Source organism: Acartia tonsa, chromosome 14 (genome assembly GCF_053477335.1).
Source record: "Acartia tonsa isolate MP-2025a chromosome 14, ASM5347733v1, whole genome shotgun sequence".
Taxonomy (NCBI): Eukaryota; Metazoa; Arthropoda; class Copepoda; order Calanoida; family Acartiidae; genus Acartia; species Acartia tonsa.
Window position 1 is genome coordinate 8109750 of NC_137273.1, and position 26784 is coordinate 8136533.

The window sequence follows — 26784 nt, forward strand, 5'->3', positions numbered from 1 at the left end:
TTCAGAAGTCAAATCTATCTTTTTATTAAAAACATTAACAATTAAAAATAATGTAATAATAAAAATAATATCACAGTATCGCAAATTTAATTCTAATAGACAATTAATGACATTGCATTGGAGGTCATTCATAAAAATACTATAACAATGCAATGGAAAGCCTATATATATCTACGCGTCATCAGTTATATTTAGATGTATATAGTAGTCTATTTTTGATTTCAAGATTTTTAAAGTTTAAACGATACAGTATCTATCTATGACATTTAAAATTTTATTTTTGAATCTTTTCATTTTGACAATTTTAGGTATTTTAGAGAATTTTCCTGTAAAAAGTTATTTTTTTCTTCAAAAATCAATCCACAAATAAAATTTTTACAATAAATTTTAAGACTATAGTATTTCTTACTGCCGAATCATCTCACTGAAACAAACAAATGAAATTAGATTACAATAAATTTTCAATTTAAATTAAAATGTGATTTTATGGTGGTTTTTCTAGTGAGTAATGACCACCATCCCTTCTCTTATTTGGAAAAAATTTGAAAAAGTTTATTTAATATAATGTAGCCCCGCATGGTTTGTACACCGCAGGCATAAGCCATGCAAGGTTAGGTTCCCCCACCCCTCAGTTATTAAGACTAAGGGAAAAGCTACATTCAGTAAAAAGCTATTTAGCTTCATTAGAGTATGTATTTATAAAAGTATATATAAATAGTTGTTAATGTTATTCAATCTTAATTTTTAATTACCTTAGACAATGTACGATACTAAAATCTAGATCAGAATCAAATTTGTTCATCATGTATCCATCCATCTAAATAAAAAAGAAAATCACCTTTACAATTGATTCAATCATATTATGCTTTTTAAATAGAAAAAATTCTCTTTATTTTCATCAAATAATTAGCATACTTTAGTGTGATAGATGAGAAAATTAGGTATAAAACCCCTCCACTACTTTATAACTCGTTCTATCATTGGTAAGCTTAATATCTTGTAATTATGTATTGGGTCAGGATTAGATTGTACAAAGTAAAGTGCCCAAACTTTACCTCAATACAAAAGAGGTAATTTTCATATTATTATTTGAGAAGCTGAGGATCTTCTCCATAATTTGGGCAAAAGGGAAAATAATAGCTCATTAGAAAAATCATGACGAATTAGATAAGACGTAACTGTCATAAAAACACTACCTGTAAAATAGAAGGTAAATCTCCAAGACTTAAAACGCATATTTCTCTCTTTATCTAAAATCATATTGGATAATCAAGATATAGTCCTTATTAAAAAGTAACATAATATCTGTCTGTGTGTAGCGAAGGATATCGCTAACCGATGGACTAATATGATTCTCCTGTCAGTAAGTATTATTATGGGTCCCAAAAAGGTTCAAACCATTTTAGGGAAGGATATCACACCTTTAATAGAGAAATCATTCCTGGGAAAAATACTCCCCCCCCCCCCCTTCTTTTTAAAACTACAGTTGAAAGTAAATGGTCGCTCCCCCCATCTCCTAAAGTGCTCCTTTATGGTGATATCAACTTTTGCTTAAATGGATTTCTTGCAGGAATAAGCGGATAAGATGTACCTTTCCATAACAATTAAAGTTAGGATTATTAAACCAAATAGTTTGTCGCATTTTCCACTCATTCAATAACTAAAATAGATAGATAAATCATATATTTTAGTAGAATTTAAATGTTTTTAACTTGGTCATCTATTTGTTGACTTAAATTTTTTTACTCATGCTTGATTTGGTTGTACAAAAAAACAGTGTCTTTTCAATTCATAGATTTAATCTTCAAAAAAGTAATTTTATTTTTCTTATTTTTGAAGGAATGCCTCAATTTATCGATGACTGTCTTTACCCGAAGGTTTTTGTATTTCTATTGAAAGTTATACTCAAAATTAAGGTTATTCTTTAATATTTGTGTATTTTAAAACAATTTTATCTGACTCACCTCGTAAGCATCTTTCTCAGGAAAAATCCTAAAGAATAAACTTATAATTAGATCAATATTTCAGTTTAGAAATCACGGAACCTTACATTCAAAATTTTAATTTTTTGACGTAAGAGGGGATGTACAGACAGACCGGAATACGAGTATAGAGTAGCTTCGGCACAATTATATATTAATAATATAACAAAGGTATTTCATAAAAAATACAAGATTTATTAAGCAATTAAACTGGTTAGAATAGGCAGAATAATGGGATGATTATTTATGGAATATATTTAGATATGATATCAATTAAAAGCTTGGACGTCTCGTTTTCTGTACAGGACAGAAAACCACGTGCACAGGAATAAGGAACTAAGACTGTCGACAACCTAGCATATAGGTATACAGTCTACCGAATGTAAGCTGGTTGTGAGATGTTCACACAAGGCCTACATAAAATCAACTGGCTCCACAACGCAGCAGGATGGAACAAAGTGGCGGATACCAGTGTAGGTCTGACTCAGCTGGAGAAGTATAGGAATGTGGACAGGGATGGAAATGCATAAACTTGAATGAAGAAGGCACTATGCCACACTCGCCTCCTTCTGAGGGAATATAAAATATTCCCTCACAGTTGACCGGCACGCCTGCTTCGGCGGGTGGTTGTTGTGTTCGCAGGTTCTTCGATTTCGGCCATAGCCTTTTTCACGATATCAACAGGATTGGGTTCTGAGGGAGTAGGACCTTCTGGAGCTTTTGGGAGCTCTGGAGCAACAGCATTTTGGAGGGCCAGCATACCTTCGCAGGGAGCCTGGGCCACTGGGTCCTCAGAGACAGCGTCAGCCTGTGGGTTAACGGGCAGATCGATTCCAGATGGAAAGAGCTCGCTAATTTGCGCGTCAAGCTCTTGGTCACTGTTTTCCCCCTCTGCAGGATCAAGGACCACGGGATTGCCTTCTCTGTCGGTGGGTCTGTATTCATCAGAGCACTCAGAACCATAGTTGGAAATCAGCTCAACCCCATCATCATCTGGTCGGGGTGCGTCCTCAGCTGGAAGGGGTGCCTCTATGGTCGCCACATTCTGCCCAGGTACATTTACAATATTACAACGAGTATTAATATATTTAATTACCCTGTCAGAGTTTTGGTCTAACAGTCGACTAGTGGACTCAATAACAGAGCACATTCGTGCTTTTAGCTCGACGGTCGAATCCTCGGAGACAGTGCGAATTTTTTCGCGCAATGTTTTGCGGTTCCGCAATAATTCGGCGGAAATTTCAATAAGACGTTTGCCATGGTGCATGTGTGCTTTCTCAACATATGAGGCATTGTTAGCAATTTTAGATTCCAGACTTCTCTGGAAGGGGAGAAGAGCTTCTTCTATTGTTTCTTTTACGGTGGAGGATAGGACTTTTTTCCATTCCTCAGCAGTCACCCAAAAAGCTTTAGGCTCATTTTTACTTTCTGATAATGTCTCTTTCTTTTTAGGGGGTAATGGAGGCGGTTGAGTTTCCACCTTAGCCTTCTTGGCTGCTGGGCCGCCGCTGCCTGTTGGTGTTGGCGGTCGTTTTTCTACCGCTTTTGGGGCTGGCTTTACGGCGACTACCTCTAGTTCAGGTGAGGCATTACGTTTTGGTGGCGATTCCACCCGATTTTTCTGCGGTTCCCCTCCCCTAGGTATCATATTTTGTTCCATTAAAGGCCTGACCCTAGGTCTGGCTTTGTCGGAATATTCGTTGGCTTCTAAACTTTTAGCCTGCCGCAAGTTTTCTTGCTGCTCAAGGAGCTCCTTTGGAACATATTTTCCAGCGGTGCGATAGACGTGTATCGCTTTCGAGACACACTGAAGGTCACTGAGGTTTTCAGGGTTACGTGGCGGTTTTACTCGAGGATGGATGGGATACCTGTTCTCATCAGGTTCATAGTAGGCTTCCTCATGGCCCTGGGGATAGCCATGATTGTTGTCATAATAATAGTCCTCTTCTGGGTAGAAGGGTGCCTCTTCATATCCACGACGGTATGAAGGGTGACCGGCCCCATGGGAATGGTGAAAACCCCTTTGGAAATTTCGCCTGGGATATCCTAAAATAAAAATAATAAACTTAAAATTAAAGGTCTTTAATTCCTTATACCGAATAAGGAAATATTTTTACAAAGACGACCTTTAGGGACGACAATCTTATAGGTATATATGTCTGTTTATAGGTCGTCCGTTTTTGGAAGTTAGTTTTCCCCATTATTTGTAAAATCACGTAATTCGTGTGTTTCACTAGTACCTCCTGCTTTGTACGCGTGAATTTCGGTGCAGGCTAATATGTAGATGATAAAAGCGATGCATAATAACGACCCTATTCCTGTAAGGATGGCTGCTACTACAAGCACCATATGGTACCAAGTACTAGATAGGAAATCAACCACTTTATGATACGTTTGAATAAACCATGAGTCGGTAATTTTTACTTCAAAATTATTAGAGTCCGCGGCCAATTGGCTGAGGTATAATTCCTCGGCGCTTTCTGAGAAATTAGTTTTTTCTAGGCTCTGCCAAGAATGATAAAGAAATAGGCTAATTGGTTTATCCATAAGATATTGGTTTACATTTAATATTTGCATACCCTGCCCTTGATTACCGATGAATTTTCCTTGGTACAAATGTAAGAAAATTGGATTTTCGGAACATTTGGTTGGAGTTAGATAGTTGGTGTTAACCAATCTGCGGGAAAACGGTGATACCCCCATAGTCTTATTATTGATTGAAACTGAGAAATGATCTACAAAACAGGGTAAATTTTCTCCCACAGAAACATTGATTTTAAGGTTATTGCACTGTATTACCAGATCCAGCTCACCGAGCGCCCTAACTAACTTTTTACGATGGGTCTGAATACTACTTTTAGACAGAAAGTGGTTCTGTAAGCAGCGATTTTCGGGGACAATTAATTTACTATATTGTTGGTAAGAATAAAAAATCTCTAGTGGTAGCATGTCATCTTTTTCCTTAGCGTTTAAAAGTGGAAAATATGGTTTTACAGAGTTTGTGAACCATACCATTAAGTTATCGATATTAGTTCTGTAATAAGATAATTCAGGAATTAGATTTTCAAAATGCCTTTTATCTTTAAGTTCTAACGCTAGCGTAATTTGGGGATCGATCACTAGATATTTTTGGTCACCCTGTTCTCCTTCAAATGTAAACAATGAAATATTAAAGATGTCTACCGTTCGCCAAGGAGAAGTGAATTTTTGTGCGTTATCAGATTTATCATCCGAGATAATTCGGTCGTAGCCTAATCTAAGATTGTGATCTAGACAATTGTTTCCCACCCAATGACTACCCAGGTAACAGCCCGCCTTTGTTTGTAATAATTCAACAGGCTCAGCCTGGACCCCTATTTGTTTTTCCTCAAATGTCCCAGGGATAAAAATGCCGTTAATGGCTACGCCGTGTCCCTCGTAGGCGGGGTCGATGCCGTTAAGGAGGTCGTTGGGGTAAGAAAGCGTCCCGTTTACGATGAAGCGCGTGTATGACATCTGGTGTTCATACACTGAGACTGATTTTCCTTCAAAACATGGTGTAACAGTCTTCATAAGATACGAGGCTCGGTATCTCCACCAGAGCTGGAGCGGCGAGGTGGACGTGGCTATATCTGCCACAATACCAGTAGTGTGTACTGGTTCGGAGGTGACAACGGATTCCAGGTATAATTTTTCTTTCAACCTTTTGAAGCAGGTGAAATTGTTTTTGTTCGGTATTAGTAATATTAAGAAACGCAGCGCATTCAGAGATTTTCAAACGCGGGTTTTCGTTTGCTACACATTGAGTCGCATCTATTTGTATTATTTCGGACGCATTTGATTTTGCCAAAATAATAAAAAGCCCCAAGAATCCCAAAATAAATTTACCTCGAGCTCCTGGTGCTTTTGCCAAATGATGCTGCATTTTATTTTTATGCTTCTTGTTTTTCTCTGAAATATGTTAATCCGTTAGTTTTAACGTATATTTTTGTTGTTGTTTATTTTCATTATTATACATACATGAATTAAGCTATATACATTTGCCACTTTTGTTTTATATACATTTTATTTCTTCCTTTTAATTGGGTTATGTAGTCCGATTTGGACGTGTATGCGGTTATCCCCCCCTTGTGACCTAGTTTTTCTTTCTTCTTCTAATATATATTTAGGTACTATGCTTTGTTTGTTAACATTAATAACTTTTTCAGGGCTGGATTGTTTGGGTCGTTGCGCAAAGAAGGATGCCTCAGACGGGACAGTCTCTTCTAAGAAACTATTTTCGACATGGATGTTAGGACCGGATGACCGATCTGCACCAGGGGGTTCTTGGTTTTTGGGCTGTGACTCAAATGGTGAGTTTTTTTCCATTATATCCCCTCCCCCATCGCAATCCACCTCCCCTTGGGGTACATCCTGATTAATTTCAGGGTTTTCTTCGATAAATTCATCGCTATCATTATCTAGGTAGGTAAAATCATCGTTTTCTATACCTTTATTATCGTTTATTTCGGTTTGTCCGGTGTTATCTATGGTCAAGGTTATTTCCTCAGACGGGACAATTTCTTCAATTGGAAAGACGTTAAAGGAAAGTGTTTCCCCCAATAATTCTACTTTAGAATCTATTTTTCGTATTTTATCTCGGCTAACAACTTGGTTAGTTTTTATTGGATTTGACCCAAAGGGACTAAGTTCAAAAAGGGCTTCTGAGAATTTTTTTGTTACAATAAAAGGACCCCCATAGAAAGATTGCAATTTTTTGCTGACCCCTACCTTGACTAGGTTAAAGAAGGCAAAACATACATCGTTAACGAAAATGGGGGATGAAGCCTTTCTAGATTTGAAATTCTAAATAGATTTTAGATTTTTTGGAAACTTGTGCAATAATTTCTTCCAAATTTTTTAGGTAGTTTAAGTAAGATCCGCAATCAATATCTTGCCTGTTCTGCAGAATTGGTGAAAAGAAATCGAGATTAAGAGTTGGTTGTCTGCCGAACATAAGGTAATATGGCGTATATCCCGTTCTTCTAGACGTACTTGCGTTAATTACAAAAGTGGTCAAAGCTAATTTTCTTGCCCAGTCTTTACTTTCGAATCGGTCATCAGATCTTAGACCTGCATAAATGCTTTGATTATGCCTTTCACATGGGTTACTATTAGGGTTTCTCGGGGGAATAAGTTTAGTTTCGATACCTAATTCGTCCATAACTTTTTTAAACACTTCCCCAGTGAAATTTGTTCCCCTGTCACTCCTCAGTGACCGAAATAAGCCGTAGGTGGGTACCACCTGTTCAAGAATTACTTTTACCGTGCTCTCCACGGTAGCGTCTTTAATAGGATGGGCGATTATGTACCTAGAGAATAGGTCCACTAGGATAAATATGTAGCGGACATGTTGTCCTTGAAAGTAGTTAGGGGTTAAGGGACCGATAAGGTCTACCGATACTTGGCCAAAAATCTCGTGACTAATGGCTGAATGGGTGATGGGTTGTTTATGCTTAGGTACTTGTCCTATCTTTCTTAGGCAGGTGATACAATTTTTAATGCGTGATTCTACAAACTTATTGATTCCTATAAGGAAGAATCTTTCGTTTATTTTGCGTATTGTTTCATTTACCCCTTTGTGACCTATAATATTATTATGTGATAATTCAAAAACTTTATTATATAATCCAATGGGTACGACGGGTCTTTCAATGAACGTTCCATTGCTAAGAGGTTGTCTAAATATCAGAAGTCCTTCCATAACATATAAATGTTCTATTAATTTAAAAAGGACCTCTTTCCGGCCGGTTAGTTCTGCTCGATCAAAATTCGACAACTGTTTTTTTTCGAATATCCACCTACGAATGTCAGATAATATTTGATCTTTTTGTGTTTCAGATTGCCAGACACTGTGCACACCGACTTCAGACGCCGCATGTAACTCAAAAATCTGGTCTTGGTAGGGACAGTCCTGTTCATAAGGATCCAAGGTAAATGAACTAGTACATTTTTCACAATCGGTTTCCTTATGTTCTTTGCATAAAAATTGCCCTCTAGATAGATTGTCGGCATTGCATGCAATGGTCCTTACCCTTCCTATGAATTACTGTAAAGTCGAAACTTTGGATAAAGAATATCCAGCGCAGAGTTACCCCATTTATTGTTCCTTTTTGCCATTTTTTGTAATGAACTAAGGAAATCGAATCTGTTCGTACAATAAAGTTTCTAAATCTTAAATAATGGAGAAAGGTTTTAAGAACAAATACTAGGCATGCTAACTCGCCTTTATAACTTGGATAATTTTTCTCTGCCCCGTTACATTTTTTGGAACATATCCCAATAATTCTTTCTTCACCCCCTTGTTTTTGGCTGAGAATTCCAGCAAAATAACTTGTAGAAAAATCTACATCTACTATAAAGGGGTTTGGGTTATCCCACTGGGGATAGCCTTTACTTATAGAATTTGAGAACATATTTATAAAATTTTCCCAATCTTTTGATAGGGAATCGGTCCATTCGATAATTTTGTCGTTTCTGTGTTCATCCAGAGTACAAGAATTTTTCGCATAGGATGGGAAATAAGCCCTATAATAATTGGAGAAGCCCAGGAAACGCTGGAGTTCCTTGCCTGTCCTGGGCCTGCTCCAATTTTTAATCTGTTCTAAATATGCGGGGTTCATTTTAAGTCCTTGGGAACTGACTATATGACCTAAATATGTACATTCAGATGTAAAAAATTTACATTTGGCTAGATTTAACTTAAGTTTTGCTATTTTTAGGACTCCGAAGAGTTTTCTGAGATGGTTCAAATGTTCATCAACATTTTTTGAGAATATAATAAGATCATCAAGGTAAGAAATTATGAATTCGTACAAGCCAGGGATAAGGGTTAGGACTCTGTCCATCAAATGGCAGAAAACACTTGGCGCGTTACACAGTCCGAACGGCAGTTTCTTGAAAAGATACTGCCGATTCAGGGCTGTGAACGCGGTCAAATGTTTACTTTCCTCTGAAATGGCTAGCGCATGAAAGGCGCTAGTTAAATCGAGAGTACTAAATACATTGCCAGTGCCTAATTTTTCTAAATTACTAGAAATCAAGGGAAGGGGCCAGTTAATTTTTCGTGTTACACTATTAAGCGCACGAAAATCTATTACAAACCTAAGTTTACCCTCCCCCCCAGCCGTCGGTTTTTTCTTTATGGCAAAGATAGGGGAGGACCACTCGCTGTAGCCCTCCTCAATGACGCCCCCCCTTAACCAATTTTCAATTTGTTCTTTTAATTTGGCTTCGTACAATGGGTTTAATTGAATGTTTCTAGCCTTAGTAGGTTTGGCCCCAGGGATTAAGTCTATTTTATACTGTAAGAGGTCGCAGTTACCGATATCGGCATCGTCAATCGAAAATATATCAAAATGATCAAGGCATAATTTTACTACCTTTTCCTTCATCCCTGGGTTATTTTTGATTAAGTCGCTATTTTCTAAATCTAATTTTTCTTTAATGAATTTAATTCTTTTAAGAAGTGTAGTTCCTGACAATTCATTTATTTGATTAATATTTTTGTTGCAGGAATTCTGGGGATCTGATTCAAATTCAAAACAATATCCAACTTTGACATTATTCAGTAAGGTAATATTTTTTCCCGCTAAATTAACAAAATTTACCCAACATTCTCCATTTTCATTTACATTATAAATACCCTCCATGAGCATCAAGCCGTTATGGCTTGTCATTTTAGAATTATTTGGAGATATATACAGCTTCCCGTTTTTTCGGTGGGTAGGTATTGTTATTATCGTTGTATTACCTCCCGGCAGAAATGTTGTTTTCTTTGCTAATTTTACGCATGTTTTATTTTGCTTTAATGTCCCAGTCCCCCCCTTGTTACTCCAATTTATTCCTGGGATAAGGGAATTTTGTTCTGTATGAACATTGTTTGTGGTAATTAAGGGTATGTTTTTACTCTCTTCAACTATGTTAATTGTTGAATTTTCTATTGGAATTTGCTCGCCAGTGGGGAGCTCAAATGAAAACTTATCTAGTAGCAAATTAATTCGATTAACTTTAAGAAATTCATATCCTAAATTTATAATTTTAGACGTTGTTTCAGGGATGTAAAATGTTTCCTCGAATATTTTATCTGATCCATTAAAACTGAATTTTAAGTGTACGTGTCCTATGATATTTACTGGTTTTAAATCTACAGACAGGGCGCTAAGATTGGCAGGGGTAAATGTGATTTTATTATCATCTAAGATTTCTTTAGAAATAAGGGACCTAAAGTTATTTCCTGTATCCACTAAAGCGTGTTGCAGGAATTCCCCCCCCGTGGGGTTAAGAACTTTTAGTTTTGCACAGATTGGCATTATAAAATTAATTATATTTTTAGGCGAAACCTAAGATGCATATCTTCCAAGATCCCAACCCCAGCGGTTAAACGATGATAATCCTCACACAGAGATTTTCTGTGCTCCAGGTATAGTTGTTTGTCGAATCTTTTTAAATAATGCAATGTTTTAACAATGTGATTAATTGTTAAAATAATTTTATATAACTTTCTGGGTTTCATTAAGTTTTATTTAGCGCTTTTTAGCTCGAGAAATTTCTTAATAAGCATAAGAATGTTGATAGTTCTAAAGAAACTACTAAACTTTAATACGGGTCCTTATTTATATACTTGGATATATGATGATTAGTATAAAAACCTATCGGAGTAAAATTGAACTAAATTTTTTTTTTAAAAGATTGAAAGGCTACAAAGTAGCTTAAAAATAAGTGTCCAGCTTGCAACTAACAAGACATTAAAAACTGACTGAGTTATTTTTTGATTTCTGTCTGTATTTATACAAATTATAGTTTTACTAGTTTAGTATTTGAATCACAATTTTAAATAATATAAGGTTAGCGCTGTGTTACAGCTCAAAAAATATTAGATATGTCGAATACACTAGAGAGGATCTACCCTGACTGATTTATTTTTCTGATATTGTTAGTATTTATACTTAATTTAAAAAGTTTTTTCCACCTATGGGGTAGAACATGTATATGTATTTACTATTAACAATATGCATTCAATTTTATATAGTGGCCCTTTATTCCGCTGATCATCCTAGCGGAAGTTAATAGAACTAAGATATTTTTATTTTGCTAGTAGTCCTAGCGAAAAATAATTCAATCAAATTTAATCGAAATAATTTAAGATTTTATTAATCACGTTTTAAGTGATTTAAGTTTTTAATTTTTAAATGCTGCTTGATTGCAGCTCAAAAAATCAGAGAGGAAAAGATAATTGAAAATCTTTTTGAACAACTGAATTAGATTTGGATATTCACTCGTATTTATACAGATTTCCAGTAGACCCCCCCCCTTTTTCTTATTATCTATTTATATGGACCGCGGTAGCACTCGAGGCGACATCTTTCAGATACATAATAAATTAAATATAGTTCTATTATTGTCACTGTGCAAAATACAATGATATTAATCCATACGAATCCGTTATTATACATAATTGCTGAAGTATTTCAGCTACAAAAAGAATCAGAGGCTAAAAATGTGCAACTTTCAAATAAAATTGATACTGAGGATTTAGCTCGAAAATCATTGTTTATATACAGATAATTTGCTTAAAGTCCCCTAGTGGTTAAAAATCGAATTAAAATGTTTAGATTTATATGTATATACACTTTTAAATAGATCATGCGATATTAAAAATAAGTACAGTTTACTAAATAGTAAATAAGTATTCACTTGTTGGCTTCTTTATAAAGACTATTAATTTTTTAAAAGGAATGGAAATCTTAAGTGCATGTGAAATGCTCCTCAGGTTACCTCCCTCTTTCCCCCAATTTCCTGTATCGGCTACGGTTGGATAGGGAAAGGAGGGGAAGGAGTTTATTTTATGTTGCTTAGTCATACTTAATAATAACAATTTGTTTTATTTTCCCGCGCCAAAGCATTGCCTGGTAAGGGATATTTGATATTAAGGAATTTGCAAGTTTAGCTTGACATGGGATATTTTGTTTATCTTTCCATATCAAAATATGAAATTCATTCAGCCAATTTTTATTTTCTAGGATAGGGACAATTAATATCGCATATATCCATTTATCTTTTACATATAATGGACGTGATTTTTAACAATCGCTTGTACATGTTTATCTATTTCAGATTCATCGCTGGCTTCCTGATCCATTTGGTTGATGGTTTTACGCGCATACTGCTCAGGTATTTTATTACTATTACCCGAAACTTTTCTAGGTGGGGTGAATTTACTTCGTGTTTTCCCAAAGCGGGACTCGGGATGTGGAGGCTCCCCAGCTTTCTTTTTGTTACAGTTCTGTACTACGTGGCCGGGGATATTACAATGCCAGCATTTAATACTTTTACTCCTCCCATTAAAGGCTCCTATGACGCCCTCGATTTGATCCCAAGCAATAGGATCATCCTCATGATCTACCCAAGAAGGAACCTCATCAGGTTCTTCGGTTAAGTTTTCCTTATACACTGCCGTGTTAGTGGGGGTATTATCTTCGATAATGCTGATTATGGGTTGTTTTTTCGTTTCCGCAGAATTTTTGGGTAGGAACATTTCCATGGCTTGGGAATAGCAAGCCGAAAGGTTTTCCTTGCTAATGTGGCCAGACCCATCCCAATTAACGTATCTTTGTCCGAGGGTAATAAGTTTATTTAAGTAAGCGTTGTAGTCATCCAAAAATTGCATACCCTCAACATAATTGGCCATGTCCATGGCAAGGTTTGAATACAGTAAATTTTTGCTAACGTTAAGGTAGAATTCTTTCCACTTCTTTTTAGGTATTATGCCAGGGTTCATGAGTTTGAACACCTTAAGTTTGTTCTCAAAGTAGGTGTCAAGGGGTTGATTAGTCTCCTGTTTTAGTTTGTAGAAGTACTGCGAGGCTACTTCTGGATCCGAGAAAGGAGTGACCAGCCTTCTGATCATCAGGTAATAACTTAAGGCAGATAAGGCCTGATTTCTTTCAGGCGTAATTAGGTCCCCTAATCGTTCCCCTCTAGAGTCATAAATTCGCTGGTATAAAATATCCTTAAAAAGGATTGGGTCACAGATTCTGTATGTTTTTGCAACCCTCCACAAATTACCGAAGAAATTATCAAAGTCGGCTCTGCCGTCCCACCTAGGGGCATCCCTCGCAAAATCGGAATCCCATTTTTGTCCCTTAATAAAGCATTCTTTAATAAAATCATCGTCGGCGGCACTGGTTGCTGCCGTCGCGGGTGTGCCTGGTGTGCTTCTTGTAGAGGGTCTTGTTGTTACATTGGGTGCAGACCGTGCAGATCTACGGAGAGGCTCTAACGACTTAATCCTATCAGGGATACAGGGAAACTTTTCCAATAAAGTTTTTTCGTATTCCGTTAGGGAAGTTTCCCTTACATTCATCCAATTGTCATTATCCGCCGGACCTACAAAGCCTACAATTGAATAGGCCATACAACCTGGGGCTGCAATTCTATCCTTGGCGACCCATTCGGTCACGCTTATCTTTTGTTGGACCGATAACCGGTCGTAAAAAGTGGCATTAATTGAGTCGTCACCTATGGTGTTAAAATGAGTCATATTGAGACTTTCGTTTAACGTTTTTTCCGCAAACAATGGGCCTAGATTTCCGTCCGCTGGGAGTTTTGATACCCTAGGTTTTAGGTCTAAGATGTCGGTATCGGCTATTAATCTGCGATGTGATTCCGTGTCCTTAAACCCTGCCCATGTTGTTTCTATTTCGAGCTTCATAATCTCGGATTCTTGTTTTATCATATCTCTATAATGTGACGAGTATTCGTTTAATTTAACGTTTAACGCTTCCGTTATGAATTCTTTGATTTTTTCAGGGGAAAGTGGGTCTGACTGCGGCTGCGTGTTATCAGGGACAGCCGGAGCCGGCGGAGCCGGCGGAGTTTTGGTTTTATCGCCATCCCCCTTCTTGGCATTATCGGTCATGGTGCTGGAGCTGTAGTGTTCGTTAACACTTATTTGTCTACCACGAACTTTTTAAGAACCTGGGAGTATCCCTTTCTTCCTATTTTAGGGAGAAAATATGGAAATATGTGAAATTAAATACTAGTGTGAAAATAAAAGGCAGGTTCCTTTTTATCTTTATTTGGCAGTTTGCCACGAGATAATTATTAGCAATATTCTGTAACAAATTGTTACTAAAAACTGTTTCCGTGAATAAACTTAGTTATCAGGAAAATATTAATTTCACTTTGCAATCGAAGCTACTTTACAGTTTGATTTTGTCTGTACGTTAATAATTATCTATACCTTCCCCCCTCAAAAATTGAGTGGTAGACAAGACTGCACCAAAATGACGTAAGAGGGGATGTACAGACAGACCGGAATACGAGTATAGAGTAGCTTCGGCGCAATTATATATTAATAATATAACAAAGGTATTTCATAAAAAATACAAGATTTATTAAGCAATTAAACTGGTTAGAATAGGCAGAATAATGGGATGATTATTTATGGAATATATTTAGATATGATATCAATTAAAAGCTTGGACGTCTCGTTTTCTGTACAGGACAGAAAACCACGTGCACAGGAATAAGGAACTAAGACTGTCGACAACCTAGCATATAGGTATACAGTCTACCGAATGTAAGCTGGTGGTGAGATGTTCACACAAGGCCTACATAAAATCAACTGGCTCCACAACGCAGCAGGATGGAACAAAGTGGCGGTTACCAGTGTAGGTCTGACTCAGCTGGAGAAGTATAGGAATGTGGACAGGGATGGAAATGCATAAACTTGAATGAAGAAGGCACTATGCCACATTTTCAAATTAAGATTTTTTTTGGAAGTTTAAGCTTTTTTAGCTAGCAGTAGATATTGAGATAGGGAGAAGAAACACCGAGGAGACTGTGTACACATTCGGAAATTCAAATTCAGCTCATCAAAAAATATGACCCAAGAAAAGATCAACTGAAAATTTATTACTCATTTCTTTCCTAATTTCCGAAGTTGTACAACAGATAACCCCAACTACGCTATTTTCAGCAACTCAAAGGGAAAAGCGATAGAATATATAAACGATTTATACATTATACATTCAAAATTTAAATTTTTCAAATTTTGATTTTTTTTGGAAGTTTGAAGCTTTTTAGCTGAGTTAGGATCAGGGTGATATGTACACAGTCGGAAACTAGAATTCAGCTGACCCAAGATAATTGTTGATTTTTACCCTTTGTGTGTGAGGTAGTACAGAGCCAATGTTGGGTAAAAATGTTCTATGGAAGTTTGAACGTCCTGAAACAAGAAAAAATCGTTTAGGGATTTAAACAGCAGATATTTATTGGTCATACAACAAGAACAAAGATGACAACATCCATAAAAGCGAAGCTCTGAAATGGAAGGACAAACGAACATTAACACTTGTAGATTGTCAGAACTGAAATAGCAGAATATTAATGCATCAGTACAAACAATATTGTTAGTAAATTTGTTGCAAAACTGCATAAATAGATGATACTGTTTAAGGAGATACTTACATTTTTGGGACTTGTTTATATAGATGCTTTGCTTATAACATTGTACCTTGTTGTAATAGGAATCAGTTTTCAAAAAATTGTTGTCAAAAAAGTTAAAAATCGACAAGTTTCAAATGGACGTACGGACATTCTGGTATTGATTATAGAGTTGCTACGCTTTCTAAATTGTACCTTACTACTACAGGAATCATCATGCAAAGTTTGGAATCGATAGGACAATTCTAACCTGTTTAAATTAACGAAAAGAGCTAACTCTCTTTGACGGAGGGACGTACGGACGAACGGACCGACCCTAATTATAGAAAAGCTTCACTTTTAAAAATATACAAAATCTTTTACAGATGTTCTTTTATGTTTTAATTGTTTTATTTTTGTAGTATGAATGACAGACCAACGGACCAAGTAAAATAAATACTGGAAACTTATGGTATGGGAAATCTGCATAAAACAAAGCCATATAAATGACATGGCGAGAAAGCATTGAAATTTGTTTTAATTGGTGGAAGAAGTGAGCAATAGATGCATTTTTTTCAAAAAGGCATTAAAAATTCAGCCTTTTAACTCTTAAAGAATCCAAGAAAATCACTTTTCCCCTATAGCGTTACGGAATGACGGACGAAAGAACAGACGGACAGACAAAGTTAATTATAGCTTTGCTCTGCTACTTAAGATATTGATTAAGAGGATACATACCAATAACCATTCTCTTAAGTCTTGTCCCTCTTCGGAATTAATACAAAACTCAGAAAATTCTCTGAAAATTTTTCACATTAGTTTTAGAATTGACCACAGTATTTTTTTAATATTTACAAAATAAATTATGCCGCCAAATTGTTAAAGCACTCACCTAGAAATTGCAACGTTTTTCAGTCCATACATCATTTTAATACCCTAAAATTGAGTGTTACTTAGATTTAAAGTGTTGTTATAAACCAGTTAGTCAGCATTGCCTTGAGGCTAGGGGCAAAGATGAGAGCTAATGAAAAAGTACTAAAATCTTAAATTCAAATTTAGCAGAAAAATTATTTATAAAATTCTTACATTTGGAGGTAATGTTTTCTCAATTTTAGTTCTAACAACATAATCCTACAAAATATATTCATTTATATATATTATTCTTTTATATGATTTTAAGTTTAGTTTTTTCATTTTTTAGTTAGATTATATGAACAGTTTTACCTTATAGAAAGGACTGAAAGAAAACGGCGAAGACCCCTAATAAAAAAGATATAGATTTTTACAAAGAACGTGTCCTAACTTTTGTGATTTTTTCTAAATAACTAGTCAGTATTTTTATTAAGAAAATGTAAAATAAGATGTAAAATAATCCTTAGAATTTATATATGCAATCGTTTTTTTTGTAGACCTCTTATTTTTGAAGTAATTTCAGTTTTTAAAAAAATAGTTGGTTTTAAGATACTAAAAAGCAACAAAAAAATAAGAAAATTGCCATTATGAACAAAAATAGTAAAATCTTTAGTTTGACACCTTACTTTTTGAATTCTGTTGTGTAATTATCATAGAGAAAAAAATAAAAGAGAGGAATCGAAGCAACTAGAAGACGAAAATAGGCAGTGGGCCTAGAGGCCTACTCAGCTCTGTTGCCACGCTAAAATTTATTGCTATTCCACTACTTTTCAAATGGGAGGATTAAAAATTATTTAAAAAAATATTTTTTTACTTTTTACTATTTCCATATTTAGGGCAAGAACATTAGATTAGATATTTTCGTTTTAATGTTTTAATTAAAAATGACATAGAATTTTATTTTTATTAAAAAAAATTTGTTCATGAAAGATGAATCCTTCTATTTCTAAAAAGGGGGAAATTTTTTTCATAATGAACATTCAGCTGATTCTGACCGCCCACGGCTGTTTGCTAAATATCGCTTTTCTTTTTATTCACATTATTATTTATGATTGACTTACAAAAAGCCCTGGGCGGTTTTTGATTTTGGTCTGCTTCTAAATTTAGGGATGGGGAAGTAGTATTTTACCATGAAAAAGGGGTGAGTATTCATCCTCTTATCCTTTTTCCTTATGGTAATTATTAAAAAAATCTATTTTGTTGAAGCACTGTGAATCAAAACTCTGAACTTTGGGAGTTCGGATCACGAATGGGTTAAAACAAAATCACAAAAGTTAGGACAAATTCTTTAAATTTATTATTTTACTAGATTTTTAGAAAGACATTCAAATATGAATATTTAATTTAGATAAATGCATTACCTCAACCAAAATATGGCTATATTTCCATCTATCTGCTACCTACAAATAATAATTCAATCCAATTGATAAATATATCATTTTGGAAATAGTCCCTTTCGTGGCAACGCACCTTAAGGGGCTATTCGTCGTAGTTTTAAAATAGATTTTTATAGGTTATTTTAGGCTAGGTTAGGTTATATTGGGTTAAATGATTGCCCCACGGGGTTAGGCAATTGGCCCCGCAGGGAGAAAAGCTACTGTGAAAAATACGAAGAATCGGCCCTTAAGGTGCGTTGCCACAAAAGGGACTATACCCATTATTTTTTTTAGTATTTAAAGTATTAATTTTGGAAAAGTAATGAATTTTGTACAAAAGTTTATAAAACAATAATGCTTATTTTTACTAATTAAAAACCAATAAACTACGTAATAATAATAATTATTTTTACTGATGAAAAAATATATATACATACTATACAGACAGTCTTTAGTTAAGTTGAAGATGCGATTCAAAATTACAAATCTTATTATTTAGTAATACAAACCTCTTTATGTGGATATTTTATATGTACAAAGCCAATAGGATTTCTTACTGATTCTAATTTACTAAAATTATAATAGAGTACATAAACATTCAATTTAGACATTATAAATGTGTAATATTGAAAAAATAAACGTCCCTAGGTCTTTAGTCTTTGTGTAAAGTTGGCTAAGAATACAAATAAGAATATAAATACTGAACGCCGGTGCTTAGCATTTGTACAACGGCTTACAACGCATGGCTATACTCAAAAAACGCCCTTCTCAAAAAACGCCTTTTTCATAAAATGCCTACTACATTTTTAAAAATTAGCATGTAGTGAAAAATATCAGTCTAAGAAGGTATTGTGGATATACTACAATATGTACAATACATTATAAATCTTCTTATTTGAATATTTATCCCCGAAGTATAATGGCACTCTTGTACATTCCTTAGGCACTTTTTATTTTTTAGGCATTTTGAGAAACAAATTTTCCACAAATAATTTTTTTAAATATTTGTATTCTATATCAACTTCTATTACAAAAATATTTTATATTACAGATAGTTTCCAAGCCAACTATCTCCCAAAAGATAGACCTTATGAAAAGCTTATAAATAATGGTAATAAGGCATTGTTACTGCATCACTGAAACTAGAGTAGTTGCGCAATTAAACAAATTATACCTGACTAATTGTGCGTTACCAACTAATGGAAATTCACTACCAACAATGTTGATCTAAAACATATAGATTTAGAAATTAATACATTATTATCAGGGGTAGGGTAAATGCACTTAAATTAGTCTAATTATATTTAAAACCCTTATTAAAAATCCATTTATGCCTGGTAATTATTTGTAATATAGGCGACACGTTTATATTACAGATCATTGCTGATTGATTGACAGACCCAGAACAGATATAATCCTCTATATCTATGCAGTTTCTCCTTCACATGTACACTCACACAAACACATTAATATTCTTTATCCAATAAAATGTATCAAAATTGTTATTGATTATCCGAATGCTTAAACTATTCTTAACTTTTAACCCAAAATAAAAATATTATTAGATTGTTATTGCTGCATTAATAAGTGAATGTATTTACAAAAAAATTAAAAAAACTTACATAATAATTCCAAGGAAGACGATTTACTGAAATATATCAACAAAAATTAAAAACTTCTTGGTGAAAAACTTAATTTTAGGTAGATTTTAAAACTTTATAATGTTCAGTTTTAGTAATAAAATTAGGAATGCACAAATAATAAAAAATAAATATTATCGACTGCTTTCCGCGGATTTAAAGTGAAAAATTATAAGATAAAGGCAGTTTTGTTAACACCGATGGGCAAAAGGCCTGTTCTAATAAAACTGTTATTAATTTTAAAATTTTTATTTTATTTATGGAACATTGTCTGTAATTCAATGCTATACATGATTTTTCAGTATGTCTGAGAACCGCTTCTAATCCAGCGGATATTAATCGGTTTCGTAGCCATACTGGAAATTTACTTACCTAGAAGTTGAGTCAGGCAAGACAAATCACCTGAAAATAAATATTATCATAAATGTTTTTTAGATTCTAAAAAGTTTTCTTTAATTTTTTCGATTCTTTTAAAATATTTGAATTAAGTTAAATTACCTTCTAATAATGAAGAATGCTGCCATACAAGAGAAATATTACTAAAATAAAAACATAAATAATATTTCAATAATATAAAAGGGTAGTAAATGGTTCGAATCTTTTGCTAATTGTAAAGAAAAGTGTTTAAAAAATGGCATCTACTCAATTAGTAACCTAATTGGACTGCTGATTTGTAGGTAGTAGTAACCTAGCTTAGCTATTCTAACAATCAATTCTACAAAAACTCACGAAACCTTTGAAGGTAAAGGGGGGGGGGGTATATTTTGTATCTTTATGTAACTGAAGACGGGTGGGTAAGAAGGGGAGGAAAAGGGGAAAGGGAATTGTGGGGAAATTTTCCTTTTGAATTGTTTGTCAAAATTACATTCCCCTTTCCCTGAGTTATAACTGTACATATCGCACATATAAAATAGACAGAAAAGGGACTACTAACCTCTAGTAACTAAACTTTTTTGTGTATTTATTAGCTAAACTTATTGCGAAACAAAGTAACATACCTCAAAGTTTTATACAATAATTTTGATCTACAGAAGGAGTAATTATAGAAGGAAGGGGAATGTAAAATTAATTTTCCTTGTCCTATCCATGTATCTCAGAAAATAACCAAAAATTTACCTTTTTGATAGAAAAGCTCTTTCTTCCTCGTTTGCTCTGACACAAGACAATAATTTATCAACTGAAATCATTTTTTTTCATTGATTTGAAATGGTTTCGTGATTTTTTCTTTAAATATTATATTTTATTAAGCTTAAAATATACCTTGCTTAAAATCTAAATAAAGTATTGCCTTAATAAATGACATAATTTAAAGTAAAATAATAGTGTATTTAGATATTTTTTTATGTTGTCAGTGTTTATTGATTAATTAAGTAGATTTTTTGCTCTACCAGACTTTAAAATTATCACTATGTTGTTTTACAACAAAATTATAGTAATTCCTTTGATTCTGTGCTACTTATTAAAAATTATCCAAGTTATATAGATTTATAAAAAAACTACCTTTCTTTCTAAATTCTAATTTTGATTTGCTGTCTATCTGTATCAGAATATTGTTCAAAAATATTGTTTTAAAAAGACATTTAATTGACTTATATATAAAGCAATGCTTGTCTGTCAGTAATTCAATGCTATACATGATTTTTCAGTATGACTGAGAACCACTTCTAATCCGCATTAATCCGTTTCGAAGCCATCTTAAATTGAGATTACTTTTTAAATGAGGGTCTTAATACTTTATGAAGGGGTGGTAAACTCTTACATGATAAAACCACACAACATATTTTCTCTCTAAAATTGGAATCGAAACTTACATCATTGTCCAGATCTAAAATAACCCTAGAGTTTGAAAGTCAAAAAGGGACACAAATACTATAAGTTTTCTAATCACACCATTATAATCAAATCAACTAAAGAGGTCTCAACAAGGTCTAATATTTTATATCCTTTCTTAGGAAACAAATTCATATTTTATTTTGGTTATAATGTTTTGAACATTCCTGAACACAGTAGACGTTTTGAGGTCTGTAGATTGCTTCAAATAATTTTAAAAACTGTGGAAAATCCCTGAAAAAAAAGCATAGAAAATGAGGATCATATGAGCAGACAATTTTCCTTGTTTTTATTTATGCAGCATACATATTTAGAAAACTAGGAAGTCTAATTCTCTTTGGCTAAATGATAGTTATAAACAAAGCTTAAAACACTTGAAATAAAATTTTAGCTACTTAAAAACAATTGTTAAAAGGCCTTTAGCTATGTATACTAAGATATATAAGTTGGAAAGAATTTTAATTTTAGAGGGAGATTTAAAGTCTGCATTAAATTTTAAGGATTTTTTTTTATAAAATTCGTTTTTTGTATAATTCTTTATCTAAAAGCGGAAATACAATTTAAGTTAATTAATTTTTACATCTGTGATTGGTGGATTGAAAATTAGAGCGCAGGTAGTTTCTAATCCACCTATCCTATTGGTCAAAATTTATGAATTAAAATTGTATTTCCGCTTTTAGATAAAGAATTATACAAAAAAACGAATTTTATAGAAAATCCTTAAAATTTGATGCAGATTTCAAATCTCCCTCTAACATTAAAATTCCTTCCAACTTATATATCCTAATGTATACTTTAATAGACATGCATAGAGAGAGAGAAACTAAACAAGAGGGGGGACATATGAGCGAGATTGTGAAATATTGAGCGAAGTAATAATAGAGAGTATTGCGATACGGACAGAAAGCAAAGACAATTATAGAGTAACCTCGTACCTAGAAGTAGAGTTCTTTGTTATTACCTATGTGCCATAATGCTGAAGGCCAAGGGCATATTTTTCTCACTGCTTGAAATTTCTCCTATAACTGATTATTAGGTGATTTCACTCAAACTTATAAGAGAAAAAACCTATCACACTTTTAAAAAAAAGGGGTTGGAGGGGGGGAGGGGGGTTGAGTGTGGAAATTCAATCCGATAAGTGGCTACGATATACCAAATCTTAAATTTGGTTTGGCAAGAATTTTGAAAAATATTATCAACAGCTTTATTGAAGTCCAACTGTTAAATTAGTATACAATAAATATACTTACAATTTAAGTTTTCAGGACACCTAAGAAAAAACAAAACAAATTAGAATAATATAAAGTATTAGAATTTACTATATTATAACATAGTGCCTTGTGCATTTGCAGCTGTATTTACTATTTAGTGCCCTAGGAAAATGGGGATAGATGGGCTATAGGGTATTTCCTGATGTCAATATAATAGGTAGGCCAAACGCAGTGACATTTATCCCCATTTTCCTAGGGCACTAAATACAGATTCTAGATTTAGAGGTTAAATGACAAACAAATTCAAGGTAACAGGATACTTGAAGATTAGCTTAACAACTTGAAAATAATTATACCTTTCATTAGCAAGATCATCTTCTATTGTTTGTATTCTATTAACTTCTTGGTCAAGTACAGTATCACATGTAGCAGTTATATCACATTCTAGAACCTGAATTATAATAATGGATGTAGAATATACGTGGATATCATGACAGGAGAAGAATTGTCGTCAATTTTAAATGCAATTAACCCTAGCTTTTATTGGTCAGGCCTTTTATCCAGTAAGAGCAAAGAGGATGGGGTAAAGCGGGGGATGGGGGATATCTTTATTTTATCCTGCTATAGAGTTCACTTTATTATAAAACATAAAAATCAGGTGTAAGATCCACGTAATAATACATCCATGATCCATTATTACAATTAGATTTTATAATGCTAAGATGTGATTGGCTGAGAAACAATAATGATATCAATAGTTGGTTAAGAAAGCACCAACATAAATATGATTGGTTAAAATAAATAGAACCATTCTCCAAATGATTGAGAATTTGATATAAATGTCTGATTTTAAAATATGAGCAACACAATCGAATAATATAGCATTGTGACATTTTAATTACTTATAATTATATTTTTGCCCCTTTTTAACGTAAGATTGAAAACTAAGCTCAAATGGGAAATTTAGTAACGTTATATTCTTTTGGTTCATTAATTTGTCACTAAAAGTTCCGATAGCTAAGAAATTTACTAACGCTATTATTCATTGGTTTAATTAATATTGTTTTCAATGTAGAATTCAATATAATTAGAATAGTTAAAGTTTTCAATATAGATAATTTTAAAATATTTCGCAAAAAAATAATTTTCCTACCTTGCAAGAGTTTTCTATGCCTAATGTTTTTAGCTTCTCCCTGATCTGTTCTCGAGTTGGCTGTAAACCACATATTGATGTTATTACCTACAAAAAATATATGATTCAAAAAGTAATGACAGCAATAAAATAGCTAAAAAAAGTGTCTAAAAAATCAGCCTTGTGACGTTATAAAAATTGGGGATTATTCATTTCTTTTTTAGGGGTTTTCATTCCTACTTCTCCTCTCAACTCCCTCTTTTTTTTATGACGTCTCATGGCTGATTTTGAGACACTTGGATCCAGCTCCATCAAAAAATATAAAACGGTCGTATAAATAAATAAAAAGGAACAGCGCTTTAATTATTTTAGAATTTTATGAAAAAAAATAATGTGCTACAAAATTACTTTAGGACTTAATTATATAATTAATAATGATTTTCTTTCTATTCAAAACTTATACCATATACTAATAAACAATAAACATGATTTGGTATACTATTATGACTTATCATCTAAAAAATCCCCATTCCAACAATCAAGTTAATAGTTTAAGAATAATATAATGTAAAAAAAAAACAATAAAACTAGCCTGCAATATCTTAATTCAATAGGATGATTCTAGAATATAATCTACCTAAATTTAATATAGGAGATACTTATTACAGAGACAGTCATAAACAGTGCGAAAAGCTTAGGTATCATCTTTCTAAAAATATAAATAAAAAATGAAACTTACTAAACAGCATAACGCTATGACAGATACAATAAATAAGACTTGTTTATTCTTTTTCCATCGAACAAAACTCATTTTAAAACATTCTGAAAAATATTTTTTTGGTAGTGAAGAGAGTGCAAGAGTTCAGATAAATCGTAACCATATTAGTTGAAACAATAACTCTCTTTGGTTGTAAAATTAACAAAAAATAAGTTCTTATTAAGATTTTATAGCCAATATTCAATGATGACAAAATTTTTGTAAAATTATGTTAAAAAAATGGCAAAAACGTGTTAATGTATTTGTTCACTTTTAAATTAGTACTGTACTACCAAAATATATTACAACCTAATAGTTTATTTCATAAAGCCAAGCAGAACAGTATGAATGGAACAAATTGGTATTTTTAAAGACAGAGAAAAATATTATAAAAAACAAACTCCAACTTTGTATATTATTTCATAATGTTGTGGGCGATTCTACCACCCCAGTCCAGTAGATATATTCCCTGGCAAGCACAACCTTTACGGACCAGTGGTTACTGAATTAATATAACAGAAATCATAAGAGTTAATGTATAAAACTTTGGGAACTTTAGTAATTAACAGTTACATGGTACCTCCCTTCTTGGTTTAATTCGACTATATGATAATAAAAGTGAGCATTGCTGACTTATTATCGACAAAGTATTATAATGGCATTATAATTACAAAAAAATAAACAAAAAATCTACAATTTTTTTATGAACTACGGTCTCTTTTTAGGTATTTCTAAATTTGTGTAGGATTTCCAATATTGAATTGGGTTAATGAATATAAAGTGTCTCAACCATGACACTTTGGTTGAGTGTGACTTCCGAATTAGCGGGAAGTTCTAGAGATCTTGTTGACGTACACACAAACCCCCAATACCAGGAACCATCAAGTTTCAACAGCAGGTTTGATTATAGATTTATTGAGGCAACTATTTCAAAGTCCTGAAATTACAAAATCAATTAATACAAAATTCCAGTTTTTATAACCACGTAATCTTAATTGCTTTTTAAAATCATTTTTCTCTACGGTTAAGAATCTTTGGAAACTTTGGCTTTAAAGGAAAATTATTTGGTTTAATAAATCATTGTTAAATGCAAAAATAAAAGCACATAAAAAATTACTAAAACATAATAATTAATCATAATAAAGTTTCATGCTTAGCTGGCTAAAGCCTTTTAACTAAATATAATCGTCCTATACACCATTCCATTTAAATAAATTTAACAAATTCTACCTGAAGTTCTTATGGTTTCAAGCCCCTGGTATACTAGGGTCGTTCACGCACTATGAGACCAATGATAGGCCCAATTTTGTTCTCCGAAATCTTCACACACTCACATATCATTCAAAAGTAACGAACGTGGACGCATCCAAATATAAACAATCCATGCCGCGTCTCTTTAGAAAAGGAAAGTCAAACAAGACGACATTTGCGCTTAATTTGGGATAATGATAAGGAATTAATTTCGATCTTGATAAACACAAAGCTTCCTCGAAAAGAGGTTAAGACACACCCCCCGTTTGAAAGTCAAATTAACTTCCTTAACGAGATTCAAGGTTTTTTGCGCTGAGCACTAGCAACATTTCTCACTAAACTCAACTTACCATAATCACATGAGAATGGCCACATCCCGAAAAACATGACAATTTTTGCTCCTAACTAAATGAAACCCCGTGAAATGCATACACAATATTATACTCCTCACTAGGACTCATAATACCTCACATTTTAGGATAGAAGGATGGGGATTGGTTTGTACCATACAATATTCCAGGCACATGACGCTCACAAGATCACATACACAAATCCTAAAATGGATAATCCTATTAATCATGATGTTGTAAATATAACAACTTATACTAATTAATAATCATTTCATATCAATAGGTAATAAATCATTATTAATAAATCAATAAGTACCTACGAAATCAGGTTGAAATGTAAACAAATAATGGTAAAATATAAAACGAAATAAATCTTAGACAAGAAAATTAAGATTTATAGGTACTTAAAACTAAATTCGTTAAGCATCAAAAAGAGTAGTAAGAAAAAATATTTCAAAATCCTTGGGCAGAAAGTTTTTCAAACTTAATGAATAAGAACTGTAACTATCTTAATCAACAATAAAACTTTTCAATACTTAGATAATAGCAAAATAATAATAATATTTTTGATAGAATTTTCATCAAAATTATGAAAAAAAAATACCAATTTTTCTTTGTAAAAGAAATATGAGACTTTAAATATGAATTTTCAATCATTCCTTGATCTGAATAAAAATGTTTTACTTGATTGAAATTCATATGTAATTTAAAAAAAATCTGCTAAAAAAATACTTGATTTTTTTCTTAGAATAAATATCGAATCACGCAACCTCGACACATTTATTCCTTTTTGGTAAACTTTTCAGGTAAGTTTTATAATGAATTGTACTTTTGAAAAGATATTAAACTCAATAAAATTAAATTTGAGCATATGAATAGAATAAAAATTAATCGCAT

The 26784-nt window shown here is 33.2% G+C and overlaps 1 protein-coding gene and 2 long non-coding RNA genes across 5 annotated transcripts; 2 read left to right on the forward strand and 1 right to left on the reverse strand.

Moving 5' to 3' along the window:
• LOC145305640 (beta-1,3-galactosyl-O-glycosyl-glycoprotein beta-1,6-N-acetylglucosaminyltransferase 3-like) lies at positions 1-24347 on the reverse strand. 2 transcript variants are annotated; one of them, XM_080147342.1, is made up of 24 exons: positions 24269-24347; positions 23551-23637; positions 22754-22848; positions 22437-22456; positions 22148-22211; positions 21354-21420; positions 20857-20893; positions 20473-20533; positions 19855-19895; positions 19729-19758; positions 19339-19364; positions 18891-18943; positions 18226-18286; positions 17702-17740; positions 16653-16688; positions 16515-16559; positions 16321-16364; positions 16167-16227; positions 15167-15231; positions 1965-1992; positions 1592-1660; positions 1197-1250; positions 753-817; positions 1-424 (listed from the first exon to the last, which is right to left on the reverse strand). In XM_080147342.1, exons 1-24 carry the CDS (start codon positions 24338-24340, stop codon positions 406-408), a joined length of 1239 nt encoding a protein of 412 aa, XP_080003468.1. In that variant the 5' UTR covers positions 24341-24347; the 3' UTR covers positions 1-405. The 2 variants fall into 2 exon arrangements, with proteins under 2 accessions (XP_080003468.1, XP_080003469.1); XM_080147343.1 differs by lacking the exon at positions 16653-16688.
• On the forward strand, positions 3827-6732 carry LOC145306026 (uncharacterized). The gene is made up of 2 exons (XR_013874871.1): positions 3827-5645; positions 6170-6732. It is a non-coding gene; the product is annotated as an uncharacterized LOC145306026 (long non-coding RNA).
• Positions 6741-10410, forward strand: LOC145306027 (uncharacterized). 2 transcript variants are annotated; one of them, XR_013874873.1, is made up of 4 exons: positions 6741-6960; positions 7842-8794; positions 9516-9575; positions 10336-10410. It is a non-coding gene; the product is annotated as an uncharacterized LOC145306027 (long non-coding RNA). The 2 variants fall into 2 exon arrangements; XR_013874872.1 differs by having other exon boundaries at positions 6741-8794.
• Positions 24348-26784: the final 2437 nt, after the last annotated feature.